Source organism: Capra hircus, chromosome 12 (genome assembly GCF_001704415.2).
Source record: "Capra hircus breed San Clemente chromosome 12, ASM170441v1, whole genome shotgun sequence".
Taxonomy (NCBI): domain Eukaryota; kingdom Metazoa; phylum Chordata; class Mammalia; order Artiodactyla; family Bovidae; genus Capra; species Capra hircus.
The window spans coordinates 50,978,747-50,993,854 of NC_030819.1; the positions used below are offsets into that span (position 1 = coordinate 50,978,747).

At 41.3% G+C, this 15,108-nt stretch overlaps 1 protein-coding gene across 4 annotated transcripts in view; it reads right to left on the reverse strand.

Moving 5' to 3' along the window:
• XPO4 (exportin 4) overlaps positions 1-15,108 on the reverse strand; it is a 91,685-nt gene that overhangs the window by 17,989 nt on the left and 58,588 nt on the right. For all 4 annotated transcript variants that reach the window (XM_018056544.1, XM_018056545.1, XM_018056546.1 and 1 more), the window contains 4 exons: positions 4,785-4,961; positions 4,109-4,251; positions 3,467-3,612; positions 2,538-2,715 (listed from right to left, as the gene is read on the reverse strand). In XM_018056544.1, the coding sequence (XP_017912033.1) occupies positions 2,538-2,715; positions 3,467-3,612; positions 4,109-4,251; positions 4,785-4,961 (644 nt within the window). The remainder of the gene's footprint in view (positions 1-2,537; positions 2,716-3,466; positions 3,613-4,108; positions 4,252-4,784; positions 4,962-15,108) is intronic.

Genomic DNA, 15,108 nt, shown 5'->3' on the forward strand with positions numbered 1-15,108 from the left:
CTACATGGAAGCTCATGGACAGTATCAGCTCCTGACCCAACTGGTTACTGAGAAGCACCTCCTGCCGTGGCTGCTCCCTGCTGCCTGGCTCCTTCCAGGCCTACGACACCACCCCCACCCCCCACACCACTTGGGTTCTCAGGTCCTGCCCCCAGAACCTCTTACATCTCACTATATACATATATATATATATACAATGCTATGCCAATAGTGCTAAAAGTTAGAGAGTATATAAACAAAAATAACCCAACAATTTCACAACCCATTTTAAATTGGCATATCAAATTTTTTCCATCAGTTATTTAAATGATATAATTTGCAGCTTCACAGAATCTGAACTAAGTAATTACAGTGGCCACTTGAATGTATGCATTGGAATTTAATAATCATAGAATTCTGACACCACCATCATTCATTTGAAAAATAAATTGTTCTTTTAACAGCTGGAAACTTTATACTTTTTCTCCTTAAATTTTTATTTCTATTTCACTCCCCATAAAATATTATCCCAACACAATAAATGTTTATACTCACTTTATTGATCATACCATATACTTCTCTGAAACAAGTATATAAAGATATTAAAATACAATTCTTAAAAATTTCCCATAAGACTGTCCTAAAGATGTCCTCTGGATTAAGTTATCATTACAATACTTATTAGTACACAACTAAGCAACATGTAATGCCAATTTAAATAAATTGAACACATTTATTTAAAAAACTCTGTACAATATAGCCAAAATCTCCTAACTATGCTACATAAATTTTAAAAATTGTGAATCACTATATTGTACAGCTGTAATTCATATAATATTGGAGGCCAATTATACTGCAATTTAAAAAACTAACATACACAAAGATGTATGTATCTGAATAAGATAAATATGGGTTTTCTTTTTCTAAATTAGCTCTTATTATGTTTAATTTGATTCCTGCTTTTCATTTCAATGGATATAAGCACTGAGAACACATATTCAAGTAAGTAAATGGAAGGTATTTCTAAAACAGCAGGGCACCCGGTACCTCTGAAGTAAAGCCCACATTCGTGGCATCAGGTGACGTCACGTGACATGACAGCAGCCATGAGGTCTGCCCGTGGCCCTGTCTGCTTCCCGCAGCTTCTACGCTGGCCAAAAATTCCCCTTCTCCCTCTTGCCCGTGAGGAGCTGGAAGATGGGAACCTCTGTCTGCTTTGGTCTAGACCAGTGTCTGGTGCATAATAAGGATTCAATAATTGTCAAATGATCAATTCTTCAAGAAATGTGAACTACTTTTTTAGTAAACAAGGCCTGATTCTCTCCTACCACTCAATTTCACATTAATTCTTTGGAATGAAAAACAATAGTAATTCTTTGTCGTTTCACCCCCACCTCAACCCTCCATAGTCTGTGCTCTCAGATACCAAAATGTTTTGCTCCCACACTGATATCCAAGAGTGGTAAGAATCGAAAAAGCACTGAAAATACAAGGACAGCATTCCTGAGGGTGCTGCCCAGACAGAGACAAACGCACGGAAAAGAACAGGATGGCACCATGGAATTAACACTCCCCATGAACCAAACCAATTCAAACCAGTTGCTCACTTAAGGCCTACAGCAACTCCAAAGGGAAAAAGAAGACTCTTCCAGTAAAGCATGGGTATTTTATTTCCAATGAGAGAAGGCAACAATAAAGGAAATAAATTCCCAAACATTTCCCTGACGTCTGCTTAACAGTTTAATGTTTTAAAAATTGTATTTTTCATTGCACAGGTTTAAGTGGTATCTATGTATTTTGCATTAAAACAAAAAGAATGAGGGGGCAGCATCTTGAGTTACTGATCTTGCAACTGACAGAAGCAGTATTATTTCATTATTCTCTGTTCCTGCCACCTAAATTTAAAGATGCTGAAACTTAAACTGCTGTTTTCAAATCTGCTTTCAGGAGATTATTTAGTTGAGGTTCATCCCGCCTTAACTTTACCATCAAGAATTAGAGAAAGATCTGCCACTGCTCTTAGAAAGATCACAGTGAATTTTCTCTCTGGAGGCTGCTGCTATCTTGTAACAGGGCTTCCAAGGGTCAGACACTCAGGACAAACAATTCTGCTTTGGAAGAGACAGGAACGCCCCTGGAAAGACGTTCCAGCTTCCTGAACAGCAAGGATGCGCTCACGTCCACCTGGTTTCCAAGAACTCTCCAGCCCTGGTGCTTTTTTACTCGGGTGCCTGAGCCCGCATTAGCATTGCTTTCTGGTGGGCAAGGGACGTGTGTGTGAGAATCAGCCCGGAAGACCCCCAGAGCCTTGCTGCGCCCAGAGTAACCTCACGCTGTTTTCCTCAGCCCTGGACATGCCGTCCGTCCCCAGCAGAGTGACGCTGCTGAAATGCATGGAGTACCTGCATCCTTGCTTGTTTCAAGGCTTCTCCAAGTTTTATCTTCTTTCATCTGTCAGCTTTACAACAACCTGTCTGTCACTTGAGTCATCTACCCATCAACTCAGAATTTATAAAACAGAATAAATTACAAGAGCACAGCTATAGAGGTCATATTACCTAATCACAGAATCTGTTCTGTTGTACCCTGGGATGGAAGAAGCCTTTTCTCCTGGAGATCCCAAAATTTGAAGTGTTGTATTAATGTCAACTTCAGATGAATGCTTAATGGAATATTCCATTATTTCTGGAGGTATTAGCGGAGTCTCTCCCTGAGTATCATCAGCTAAGAGGTAGCCTTCAGTTTAAAAAAAATTAAAAATGAACACTTAACAATCTACATTTATCAAATTGCACTATAAATGCGTTCACTTTTGATTTATATACATCATATAAATTGATGTAAAAGTAAATTAATAAACGTTAATATGTTAATTTTAAGCTTGATGAGAAGAAACTTTCTATTTCTAAGATAATTAATCCTCAAAAATACAGGAAAGGACAAATGTTTTATTCACCAATTTTATAATTCATATATTGACATGTAGGCTTTTTACTTTATGATCTTTAAATAATTTCTGGTAATATATTCTACAAAATTAACATGAATTCTATTACCTCAATAAAAAGTCAATATTTGGGAATGCCTTTCCAAACAGTAAGGTCTTTTCCTTTTTGATTATTTAAAATATAGAAACACTGACAACATAGTTACAGAAGACCCTAAAGAAAAGTCAGACTGCCAGGACCAGCACTCTGGCTCCAAATGTTAGCATGGCCAGGGCCAGTCTCCAGGTCTCAGCTTCTTCACAGATAAGACGGGGTGATAATTAACAGCCATAGTATTAATACCAGCAACAAGGAAAACAGCGAGACCTAGCGACAGCACTAACGAGGGGCCGCACTGAGCTCCACACAGAACATGTGGTTCGGGACAGGTAAGGAAAGTGCCCCTGCTCTGGGACGCTTGGCAGCTGTGTCCAGGGCTCAAGTCCAACCCTATATGAGAACTGCTGCTATTAACACAGGCCAAGAAACAAGCAACCGACCTGTAACTAGAATAAGCCAGTGGATGTCCTCGTACAGGTCGTCCAGCGTCTTGCTGTCGGCGGAGCCTGAGGTGGGCGAGGCGAGGAGCTGCTGCTGCTGCCGCTGGAGCTGCCCGTGGAGCCGCGTGACTCTCTCCTCTAACAGACTACAAGAGGGAAGACACCAACGCCTTCATGAGGCTCAGAGAGCAAAGACCGGAGCGACTTATCACTCCATTTACTGACAGCGTGGATTCAGATGTTAGAACAGAGCACATATACAGAAATATTTATTATATACACAATGTTCTCATGGCGCTATAAGAATTGTGATTTATTGTTTACGACATAGTATTAAAACATCACTTTACAAACAATCAAGGTTTACAACAGGCATTTGAAAACCAGTTATTCCAAGTGTTTCTCGATATGGGTCCAATGTTTCTCATACCACGTTTTCCATAATCTGTCTGCCATCTATGCTGTGGTGCCTGGGCTCCAAATGTACAAGCCAAGGAACGCCACCACGAGTGCGTTTCTGTCCACTTGTTCCATGTGCTGTGCCCGGGGCGGGGGTGTTTACAGTCTTTAAACACTTAAAGCTCTCCGGGGCATGTGACTACAGGGTGTTTGCTCCATGGGGTGTCTTTGGACCGTGTGTACCTTGTCAGGAGAGGGATACAGTGCTCTGCAGCAATGCGTCCTAGCATTCCTACACTGGCTAGCTGATCAGAAAACTGGTCTCGGTCATCCTCCTGGAGTTCGCTGATCTCTTCTTCCTCGCGAGAGGCCACTCCGTTGGCAGTCTGTTATTGACGAAAGAAATAAAGACTGAGCTGATCTTAGGACCCAGCCTGTTCCTGTGCTGAGGAACAGAACCTCAGGACCTTCAAGAAGGAGCACCTTCAAGTGCAGCTGCTGGGGACACCTGACTGCCCGCCCAGTTACTAAAGGGAGGAAATTCAAAGAGAAAGAAGTGGGGAGCCTGACCACTCCCGCCAATCATAGGTAAACATGGCCCGTGCATACCTACACCCCACCCCCGACACGGAGCGGAGTTCCTATCGTCTCTGAGGAGCTCTGACATCATTAAGAGCCATCATCCCTTGGGTGTCACTGGACAACCAGCAAGACACAGCAGGTGACTGAGAACTAAAGAGAAGTGGAGAACCAGAAGCCACAGCCCATGAAACATGAACCTGCTCTCCACCTGGCACTCTCAGCAAGTCCTTGGAAAGAGCTCACCCTAAGTTTCTAGTATTACGTGTGATGGGACAAACAGACCAACGAGAGCCCACGAGGAAACAGATTTTTAACTACAACCTGGCTTAAAACTAACCAGATTCCTTGTGCCATCGGGCGCAGCAAGGTGGCACTGAATGTAGGAATTGAACACTTGGACTGCGTGCTGGGTGAAAAAGCCTTTATGGAAGTGCTTGTCATCTTGTACCAGCGTCAGCCAGGATTCCAGCAGCCTGTCGTACGCCTCCATGTATACCATGTCGTCTTTGTCCAGCTAGAAGGAAGAGGCATTCATAAGACAGACACCAGTGAGATAGAGTCACCACAGACAGGTCCATGGGTTGGCCTTCAACAAAGTTCCCAATCAGCAATCAATGATCGAGCTAACTGACCTCATCTTCAAATTAACTGTTCAATTCAAACACTGCAGTAAATATGTATAGGCTTTTTATTAGATTTTCTAAAAGCTTTCTAACTTAATCTAAATTCTTAGGAAAACAGGAATTAATGTTCATTTCTGTAAAAGACTAAGTTCAGCACTTTGTAGATCATGTATTTTTCAAGCAAAGATAACTGACATTTTTCTATGTTAAGAAGAGAACTGTTCAGGCTTGTACATACTCCATGATATTGTATTAGGTACTGGAAAGGCAAGGATGGGCCTCAGAGTAGCCAGAGGAGGGCCCTGAGGAGACTGAAGCACGAGTGAGAACACGTGGGGAGGCCAGCAGACAGCAAGCAGACAGACCTGGGGGTAGGGGGTGGGTGTCAGACTTGGATAGCATGTCCCCAGCGTGGACAGGCTGCGTCCTAAGATCACTTCAGAGCAGAGGGTTTCTCGGTGAGGAAGAGTCCACACTGAGCGACTCTGGGCAGCTTTGCGAGCACAGCGTCTGACACTTCACTCTTCTCAGGTGCCAGTGAGAAACCACCCCGAATTTTGCCATTAATTAGTAGGACTGTATACAATCCAGTCTTTGCATTGATTTGTTCATCCACAAATTCACCAGATCACCAATCAGTGAAATCCAGAATACTTATGTGTCAAGCACTATGTTCAAAAACATAAAGAACAGAGCATTCAGAGACTGTCACATTGAGTCCAATGAAAAAAAGGGAGGACAGAACAAATACTCTAAAGACACACTAAAGGTCATAAGAAATAAATGCACATCCCGGGGTTGGTATTTGCTGTGATAATGGTGTCTCTCAGGTTTGGTCTACAGCTTGTCTTCTAGCCTCAAGCTACAAGAGCTCTGGAACCTCTATCAGAGGACGACAACCTCAGGCTGTTATCCCGGCAATCTGCCAATGACTCAAAGAAGGAAGTAATGGAAGACCTCTTTCAAGAATTCCAAATTAAGCCAGATGTCAAATACCACCTCCAGACGGGAGTAGGTAAGCACCTGAGGAGCTGCGCCCAGCAATAGAGTTTTATGTCTTTTATTAACCTAGGGAATACAGAGAAAAATGGTCATTTTCTGGATCAAATGAAGCTTTAATTTTTTGAAAAAATATTTAAAAGTAATCTGAAAACTTCACAAAAGAATAAAGTGAAAATTAAAAAAAAAATCTTCATTAGATACTTTATAAAGAATTTAAAGATAGCAAACCCAGAGCTTCCCTGGTGGTCTAGTTGTTAAGAATCTGCCTGCCAATGCAGGGGACAGAGTTCATTCCCAGGTCTGGTAAGATCCCACGTGCCTCAGAGCAACTAAGCCCGGAAGCCCGCGCAACTGGAGCCCCTGCTCTGCAACGAGAGGCCCAAGCATCTCAACGAGAGAAAGCTCACGAGCAGCAATGAAGACCCAGGGCAACCAAAAATAAATCAATAAAGCAAATTAAGTAATTTTTAAAAACAGCAAACCCAAATTTTATTCCTATTTGTCTGGTCGTGAAGGTGTTTTTACTGAAAACAAGCAACATTATTTGAGTGCAACTAACTAGGGCATACTTGTTGTAAACAGTCAATTCTTCTTAGTATCTGTGGTATTTACATCCTGTAAAGTTGACCCAACAATGAATCAGCAAACACTCTGGTCACTGCATTTACACTGTGCAAAGGTGGACAAATGGATACATCACCTTGTTTCATGTGTGTTTCTGTGCATAGACACCTTACTTCACATACAGTGTTGATTCATGGCCAGCAGCCTGTTCAACAAAGGTCACCTAACATACACATCTTCTCCCTAAAGCATGCCCCAGCCTCAATGCACTTGGGCACAACACCTGGAAGCTATCTGAAACAGCAAGATCATCGAATTTGAAGTACTTCAGTATTTTTTGACATAAATTTGGGGAACCCCGTTTCACACAAAAATGCAGCACTGGAGATGGTGAGAAGGGCATCTGTTTGTAGTGAGAACAAGCATGCTGGGTGGATCATAGATTTTCTAACTCTCCTGCACACACATGTCCATGAATGACCAAGAAAAGTCAAACTAGTGCTGATTTTGGGGGTCACAAAGAGTTCTCAGCAAGAAAGTGAATCTGCAAATATGGAATCCACATTCAATGAGGACCAACTGCACTTGTAAAGTCTAACTCCAGGAGGTCCCTGTGTCCTACTCAGGCTGGTTCTTCCTGCTCACACACCATCAGAAGGTGTTTTTTCAAACCTTGACAGCTCGTAATTTTGTTGAAGGACAGCCATGTTCTTGGTTCCATAAAGGCAGTAATATACATTTGCTTAATTCCTAAATACCAATAAAAATGATCAATTTAGCCAAATTTTCCATGACATCAGTTATTTCCTTTCACACTGCTTCCACCATCAATGCAATTATAAACCTTATTAAATAAATTCTTTTGCACAAACATCAAAAATGATGAAGGACTACTGTCAGTAATCTTTAGGAAACTTCAAACTCACAACATATTGGGTGAAGCTTTTCCATGGAATAACTGACTGGATGGGAATGTCGTATTTTCTTTTTGTTCTTGGAGATAGACTGTTGGCTCATAAATTGTTGAGGTTGGGAAAACTGATCGCCTAAAACTGTCTCAGATTTCACTTACACATCAGTTTTACCAACATTATTAGAGCTCAGAGCTGCTGTCTCTTCATTCATCTTCTGCTTAGCACTGTGAAATATCTTATTCTGAAAATTTTTCTCTTTGATACTCTGGGCAAAAAGCGAAAAATTCTGAATTTCAAATAGCATCCAATCAAATGTTAACAATGACATAAAAAAGATGGCATCTCAAGACCTCTTGAAAGACTGTACCATATTTTAGAAAATGCAGTCAGGAAACTGAAGTCATAACGAGTAATTATTTATTCTATTTGTGATGATTCATTTCACTATTCCACCAACCTTGTAGGTGATTCTATCATTCTTCCATTTTCTTATTCTTTCAGTCTCTTTTTTATTATAGATGGGAATTGATGAGTAATGGTGAACTACTTCCTAAGATTAAGAAATAGCAAAACACTTAAAAATATAAGAGAAATCAGATCACTAAAATTTCACAATGCATTTTAGGCTTATACTAAGATAATTACAAATGTTCTTTTTGTTCTAAGGTCTCTAATAAAGAATAAAAATAATGAAAAACTGATGGTTAAACAGAACTGTTTAAAAAGAAATCCAAAAGCTAGACTCTGGTGGAACAGTGAGGGTTAAAGAGTCAAATAAAACCTATTCAGACATCATCTGCTGCCATGGGATTGAGAATCCATGTCATTCATGACATGAGGCTTTGCAGAAGATCATTTTCCATCTTTATTTTTACCGAATATTTGGGAGCATTCCTCTGAGGAGCAGGTGTGCTTCCTCTTTTTTCCCCCAAGAGCCTTCTAAGGACCTGGTATCTCCAGCCCCTTCTAAAGTCAGGCTTGCGGGTACAGATACTACAGCCTGATTGTTCAGACTGCTCCTTTTCTCTAGGCTTGACTTTCTGCTTTCCTCTTTCATCTAATTGCCTTCTGCAAGTTCTAAAAGATTATCTCACTCTAAACGTTCTTTTTATAAGCCATCAGAAATTTTGTATGAAACAAAGAGCATTATGAAAAAATACAAGAACCTCTGTTATAGTTTTAATGACTAAGTTCTTTCTCTCAAGGACACATCCACTGTTACAGGCTGCCTAATTCATGAAAGGGCAGCTGTGAAGGAAAACCTTACAGAGAACAAGACACCATTTGAGGGGTTACCTGAAAATGGAGCTGATTAAAGAATGTCTGTCCAACAGGGGAGTCACTTGTGATTTGTGCATGAGAGCGTTTGCTGCAGCATTACTGAAAACAGTACAAACTAATTCACTGAATCATTCCTCTAAGGTTTTGCATTAAAAACGATTTCTAACTCCAATTAATGACATGAGATGCTGATTATATAAAGGTATTATACAGGTCTGGATGTGAATCAACAGATGGCAATAAAGTGATAAATGTTGGAATGTTGGAGAATTTTAATTTTAGGTACTATCTGAATTACTTTTACCAATGACCATATACCATTTTCACATTAAAACTGTATTCTGAAATAACAGTAAGAACAAAATTATAAGAAATAGGCATGTTTCATTCTAATAAATGTATTATCGGGGGGAAAAAAGTGTCTTCATATTTGGATCAAGGCAAAAAGGAAACCTGAATACTCCCATAACTAACTATTCAGATTTTTTAAGTTTAAATTCTTTCCCCGAAGAAAATACCAGCTTAGTAAACTTACAGGTGAGATCTACTAAACTAGCAAAAAACAACCAAAAAAAAAACAACCAATCTTACAGAGACTGATCCAGAGAAGAGGAAACAAGAATGAGAAAGACATAACTCAGGAAGTGATGTTATCTTGACACCAAACAAACCCAGCCATTCACAAAAGGCCATGACACATGGTTGAGCTGGGTTCAACTCAGAAATGCAAGGGCAACTTTAACAAAAGAAAAATCTACAGAACCAACTGATCACACTAACAGATCAAGTAGAAACACAATTAATGATATTCAACACTCAACCATGTTTTAAAAATCTATTAGTGGGACTTCCCTGGTAGTTCGGTGTTTAAGAATCTATCTTCCATCGCCAGTCTATGTCTGACGCAGGATACAGCATGCTTGGGGCTGGTGCATGGGGATGACCCAGAGAGATGTTATAGGGAGGGAGGTGGGAGGGGGGTTCATGTTTGGGAACGCATGTAAGAATTAAAGATTTTAAAATTTAAAAAATAAAAAACTAAAAAAAAAAAAAGAATCCATCTTCCAATGCCGAGGATACAGGTTCCATCCCTGGTCAAGGAACTAAGATCTCACCCTGCCTCAGGGCAACTATGCCCGCACGCTGCAACTAGAGAGGCCCCCATGCAAGTAGAGAAAGACCACATATCACAATGAAGACCCAGGAATCAAAATTTAAAAACAAACAAAAAGCCTATTACTCATTCTGATAAAGGAGAGCTCAAAAACAGTTAGCAAACATTACTCTGAATGATGAACCAGAAAAGATGTCTTCTACTACCATTTGATTCAACACTGCACCATAAGAAATGAACCATACACTAAGCGTCAGAAATACAAATGGTGAAGACTGAAAAAAGCAAGACTGTCATTATTCAGATGACACAACTGTCCGCAGAGGAAAACCATTAGAATCAATAAGAATTCTGAAAGGTCAGTAAATATCAGATCAACATATAAACACCAACTTCAATTCTCCATGCCAGCAGCAATCTCAAAAATGATACTTACAGAAGATACTATTTACAACAGCAACAAGAATGAAAGGCACTAAAGGAAAACTTATTCCTTATTGAAAGGTAATAAATTATACCTTAATTAATATAGAGAAATACCACATTTATGGGCAGAATTAATACAGTAGAGATGTCCACTTTTCACTAAAGAATCACTATAATCCTAAGCACAATCCAACTTGAAAAACTGACACAATTTTTACAGGAAATAAAAAAGCTAACACAGTCAAGATTCCTCCTGAAAATCCAGGGTGCAGTGGGAACTGACATCACCTTAAAACAAAACACAGGTGCAAAAACAGACTAGCTGACCAATGGAAGTGGTTAGAGCTCAAGAAAGTTCAACTAGTATGTGAACACTAGATAGTAACAGTCTTACAAATCATTAGGAAAGGAAGGGCTATTTGATGCATGTTGCTGGCAGCAGAGAAAAACAGCAACAAAACAAAAAGACAATCTAACAAATGGGGAAAGGATATTTGCAAACCATATATTTGATAGGAAGTTAATATCCGAAATATATAAGAAACTCTTGCAATCCAACAGCAAAAAAAAAAAAAACAGATGAAAGAAACAGCTTAAGAATCTGATTGAGGCTGGGAGATTAAGATGGTGGAAGAGAAGGACTTGAAGCTCATCTCCCCCTATAAATTCATTTAGACTGCATCTATATAAGGTGCTCTCACCCTGGGGTCCCCCTTCACCAGCTGGGGGAGTGGCAAGGAATGCAGCTGGCAGGACAGAGAGATGTGCACACAGGGTCCTGGTCACCACCTGCTGTCTCCAGCCTTAGTGTAGACAGACCTGGGGTGAGCACAGGGCGGGCTGTGTGGAGACAGGCCAAATAGGCTGGAGTGTGGTTGGAGCCACAATCAGGGGTGTGGGGTGTGTGCAGGGCCCTGAGCCCGGGTTCACCTCGGGAGCCCCCCATCAGTGCAGAGCAGCCTCAGAAACTAATGAGTGGGCTCTGCGGCAGGACACAAGAGGGAAACACTGCATTAATGAAACGTCAGGAGGAGAAAATATTAAAAAAAAATCCCTTTTAAAATCAAATACAAAAAAATAAAATACTTATGAATAAACCTGACCAAGGAAGTGAAAGACAACAAGGTGTTGCCAACTATAAGAAGATGATAAAGACATATATCTGAAAAAGACAAATGTGTTCACAGCAGCAGTATTCACAATAGCCAAGACATGGAAGGAACCTAAATGTCCATCGACAGATGAATGGATAAAGATGTGGTACAGATGTACAATGGAATATTACTCAGCCAGTAATATTCTCAGTTGGGTTGAGGGCTCACCCGTGGGCATTTTGTTATTGTTTATTTTTCATCTGTATTGTATATGCTATAACACAATCATGGATGCTGGTTCTCAGGACTCGAGAAAGACACATAAAGCGGCCAGGTAAGTGCTGGATCTGCTTTGAGCAGCAGCAGCAGAGCAGCTGACCAGGAACCTTCAACACAAATCTAACTCAGAGCCAACTAAGGATGGAGCAGGGGGATCAACAAGACAGTCTCCGCCCAGAGAAACATCTGCGGCCTGTCAATACACTTCACCAAGCATGTGCTTTGCAGACATCATTTGTTAAGTCTTAACACAGTTTATCTTGCCAAAATAAACAGACCGGTAACATATCTTAAGAGGAATAGCATCCTCTGAGCCCGCGTCTCAGGAGGAAGAAGCAATGTTTCACATTGTTCCTAAGCACATATGTGATGCACGCTTACCATGTTTAATCTGAAATTCTGACACAGAGAAGTACAAAAAAACTGTCAAAGCCTTAGTTAGAAGCTGTTCACTCTTGGAAGAGCGTTCCACAGTCCCTTGCACAAAGCCCTGACGTGAGAGAAAGCAGGATCACATCGGACACTCAGCCCCCTCCCTGAAGCGGATCTAAAATAAGCACTGCAAACTTCCCAGAGCCTTCTGTTCCACTTGGAAACCAGCACAAGTGACTCATCAGGCAAAGTGTGAGAAATTTGGCTGATGACAATTGGCAGCTAAATCTTTCAGTCTAATCAGAGAACTGAAACCCGGCCTAGCACTTTCTCCTAATGCTTTGGCCCTGCTCCACTGCCCCTCTGGCCAGCACCCAGCAGCCAAGCCAGAGCACGTGCCCAGAGCTGACGAAGGGACCAAGCTGGACACTGCTCGTGCCCGGGGGCCCTTGGGCCCACTGCCAGCAGAGCTCTAGAGAGGCCCTGGAGCTTAGGGGGGCACTTGACCCCACTCACTTCGTCTGAGAACAGAGGGTGGAGAACGTAATTAAAATAGGATATCAGCACTGACACGTCAACACCCATAATTAACTTGCGAGCGTACAGAGGGGTGAACTTGCAGCTCTCCAGCCTCAGGAAAACAGTCTGCTTTTGTATCTGGTAACTATTTGAACCCACTCATGGATCACAGCCTTGTCACAGCAAAGGGGCTTGGATAACCCAATGAAGCCAGGAGCCATGCCATGCAGAGCCACACAAGATGGACGGGTCACCGTGGAGAGTTCTGACAAGACGCGGTCCACTGCAGGAGGGAATGGCAAATCACTCCAGTATTCTTGCTGCAAGAACCCCATGAACAGTATGAAAAGGCAAAAAGATATGACACCAGAAGGTGAGCTCCCCCTGGTCAGAAGGTGTCCAATGTGCTATAGGGGAAGGGCAGAGGGCAATTACTAATAGCTCCAGAAAGAATGAAGAGGCTGTGCCAAAGTGCAAATGGCACTCAGCTGTGGCTGTCTGGTAGGGAAAGTAAAGTCCAGTGCTGTAATGAACAGTATCACATAGGAACCTGGAATGTTAGGTTCAGGAATCAAGGTAAACTGGACGTGATCAAGCAGGAGATGGCAAGAGTAAACATTAACATCTTAGAATCAGTGAACTAAAATGGATGGGAATGAGTGAATTTAATTCAGATGACCACTATATCTACTACTGTGGGCAAAAATCCCTTAGAAGAAATGGAGTAGTCCTCAAACAGAAGAGTCTGAAATGCAGTACCTGTGTGCAATCTCAAAAAATGACAGAATGATCTCAGCTTGTTTTCAAGGCAAACCATTCAATATCACAGTAATTCAAGTATGCCCCAAACACTATCCTGTATGATTGTACAGTGGAAGTGACAAATCGATTCAAGGGGGATTAGATCTGATAGAGTGCCTGAAAAACGATGGACAGAGGTTTGTGACATTGTACAGGAGGCAGTGATCAAGACCATCCCCAAGAAAAAGAAATGCAAAAAGGCAAAATGGTTGTTTGAGGAGGCCTTATGAATTCCTGAAAGAAGAGAAGTAAAAGGCAAAGAGGATAAACCCAACTGAATGCAGAGTTCCAGAGAACAGCAAGGAGAGATAAAGCCTTCTTAAGTGAACAAGCAAAGAAATAGAGGAAAACAATAGAATGGGAAAGACTAGAGATCTCCTCAAGAAAATTGGAGATACCAAGGGAACATTTCATGTAAAGATGGGCACAATAAAGGACAGAAATGGTATGGACCTAACAGAAGCAGAAGATACTAAGAAGATGTGGCAAGAATACAGAAGAACTGCACAAAAAAGATCTTAATGACCCAGATAACCTCAATGGTGTGATCACTCACCTAGAGCCAGAATGCTGGAGTATTAAGTCAAGTGGGCCTTAGGAAGCGTCACTACGAACAAAGCTAGTGTAGGTGATGAAATTCCAGCTGAGCTATTTCGCATCCTAAAAGTTGATGCTGCTAAGAGTGCTGCACTCAATATGCCAGCACATTTGGAAAACTCACCAGTGGCCACAGGACTGGAAAAGGTCAGTTTTCATTCCAATCCCAAAGAAAGGCAATGCCAAAGAAAGTTCAAATTCCATACAACTGCACTCATTTCACATGATAGCAAGATTATGCTCAAAATTCTCCAAGCAAGGCTTCAGCAGGACATGAACCAAGAGCTTCCTTCCACACGTACAAGTTGGATTTAGAAAAGACAGAGGAACCAGTGGATGTTGACAAAATTGACAACATCCACTGGATCATAGAAAAAGAAAGGGAATTCCAAAAAATATGTACTTTTGCTTCATTGACTTCACTAAAGCCTTTGACTATGTGGATCACAACAAACTGTGAAAAATTCTTAAGAGATGGAATATCCGACCACTTGACCTGCCTCCTGAGAAATCTGTATATAGGTCAAGAAGCAAGTTAGAGCTGGACATGGAACAACAGACTGGTTCCAAATCGGGAAAAGAGTTCATCAAGGCTGTGTACTGTCAGCCTACTTATTTAACTTATATATGCAGGGTACATTGTGCAAAATGTCCAGCTGAATGAATCACAAGCTGGAATCAAGACTGCCTGGAGAAATACCAACAACCTCAGATATGCAGATGACACCACCCTAATCGCAGAAAGTGAAGAGAAACTAAAGAGCCTTTTGATGAGGGTAAAAAAGGAGACTGAAAAAGCTGGCTTAAAACTCAACATTCAAAAAACTACGATCATGGCCTTTGGTCCCATCACTTCATGGCAAATAGAAGGGGCAAAGATGGAGACAGTGACAGACTTTATTTTCTTGGGCTCCAAAATCACTGTGGACAGTGACTGCAGCCATGAAATTAAAAGACACTTGCTCCTTGGAAGAAAAGCTATGACCAACCTAGACAGCATATTAAAAAGCAGAGACATTACTTTGCCAACAAAGGTCCGTCTAGTCAAAGCTATGGTTAACCAGTACTCAAGCAC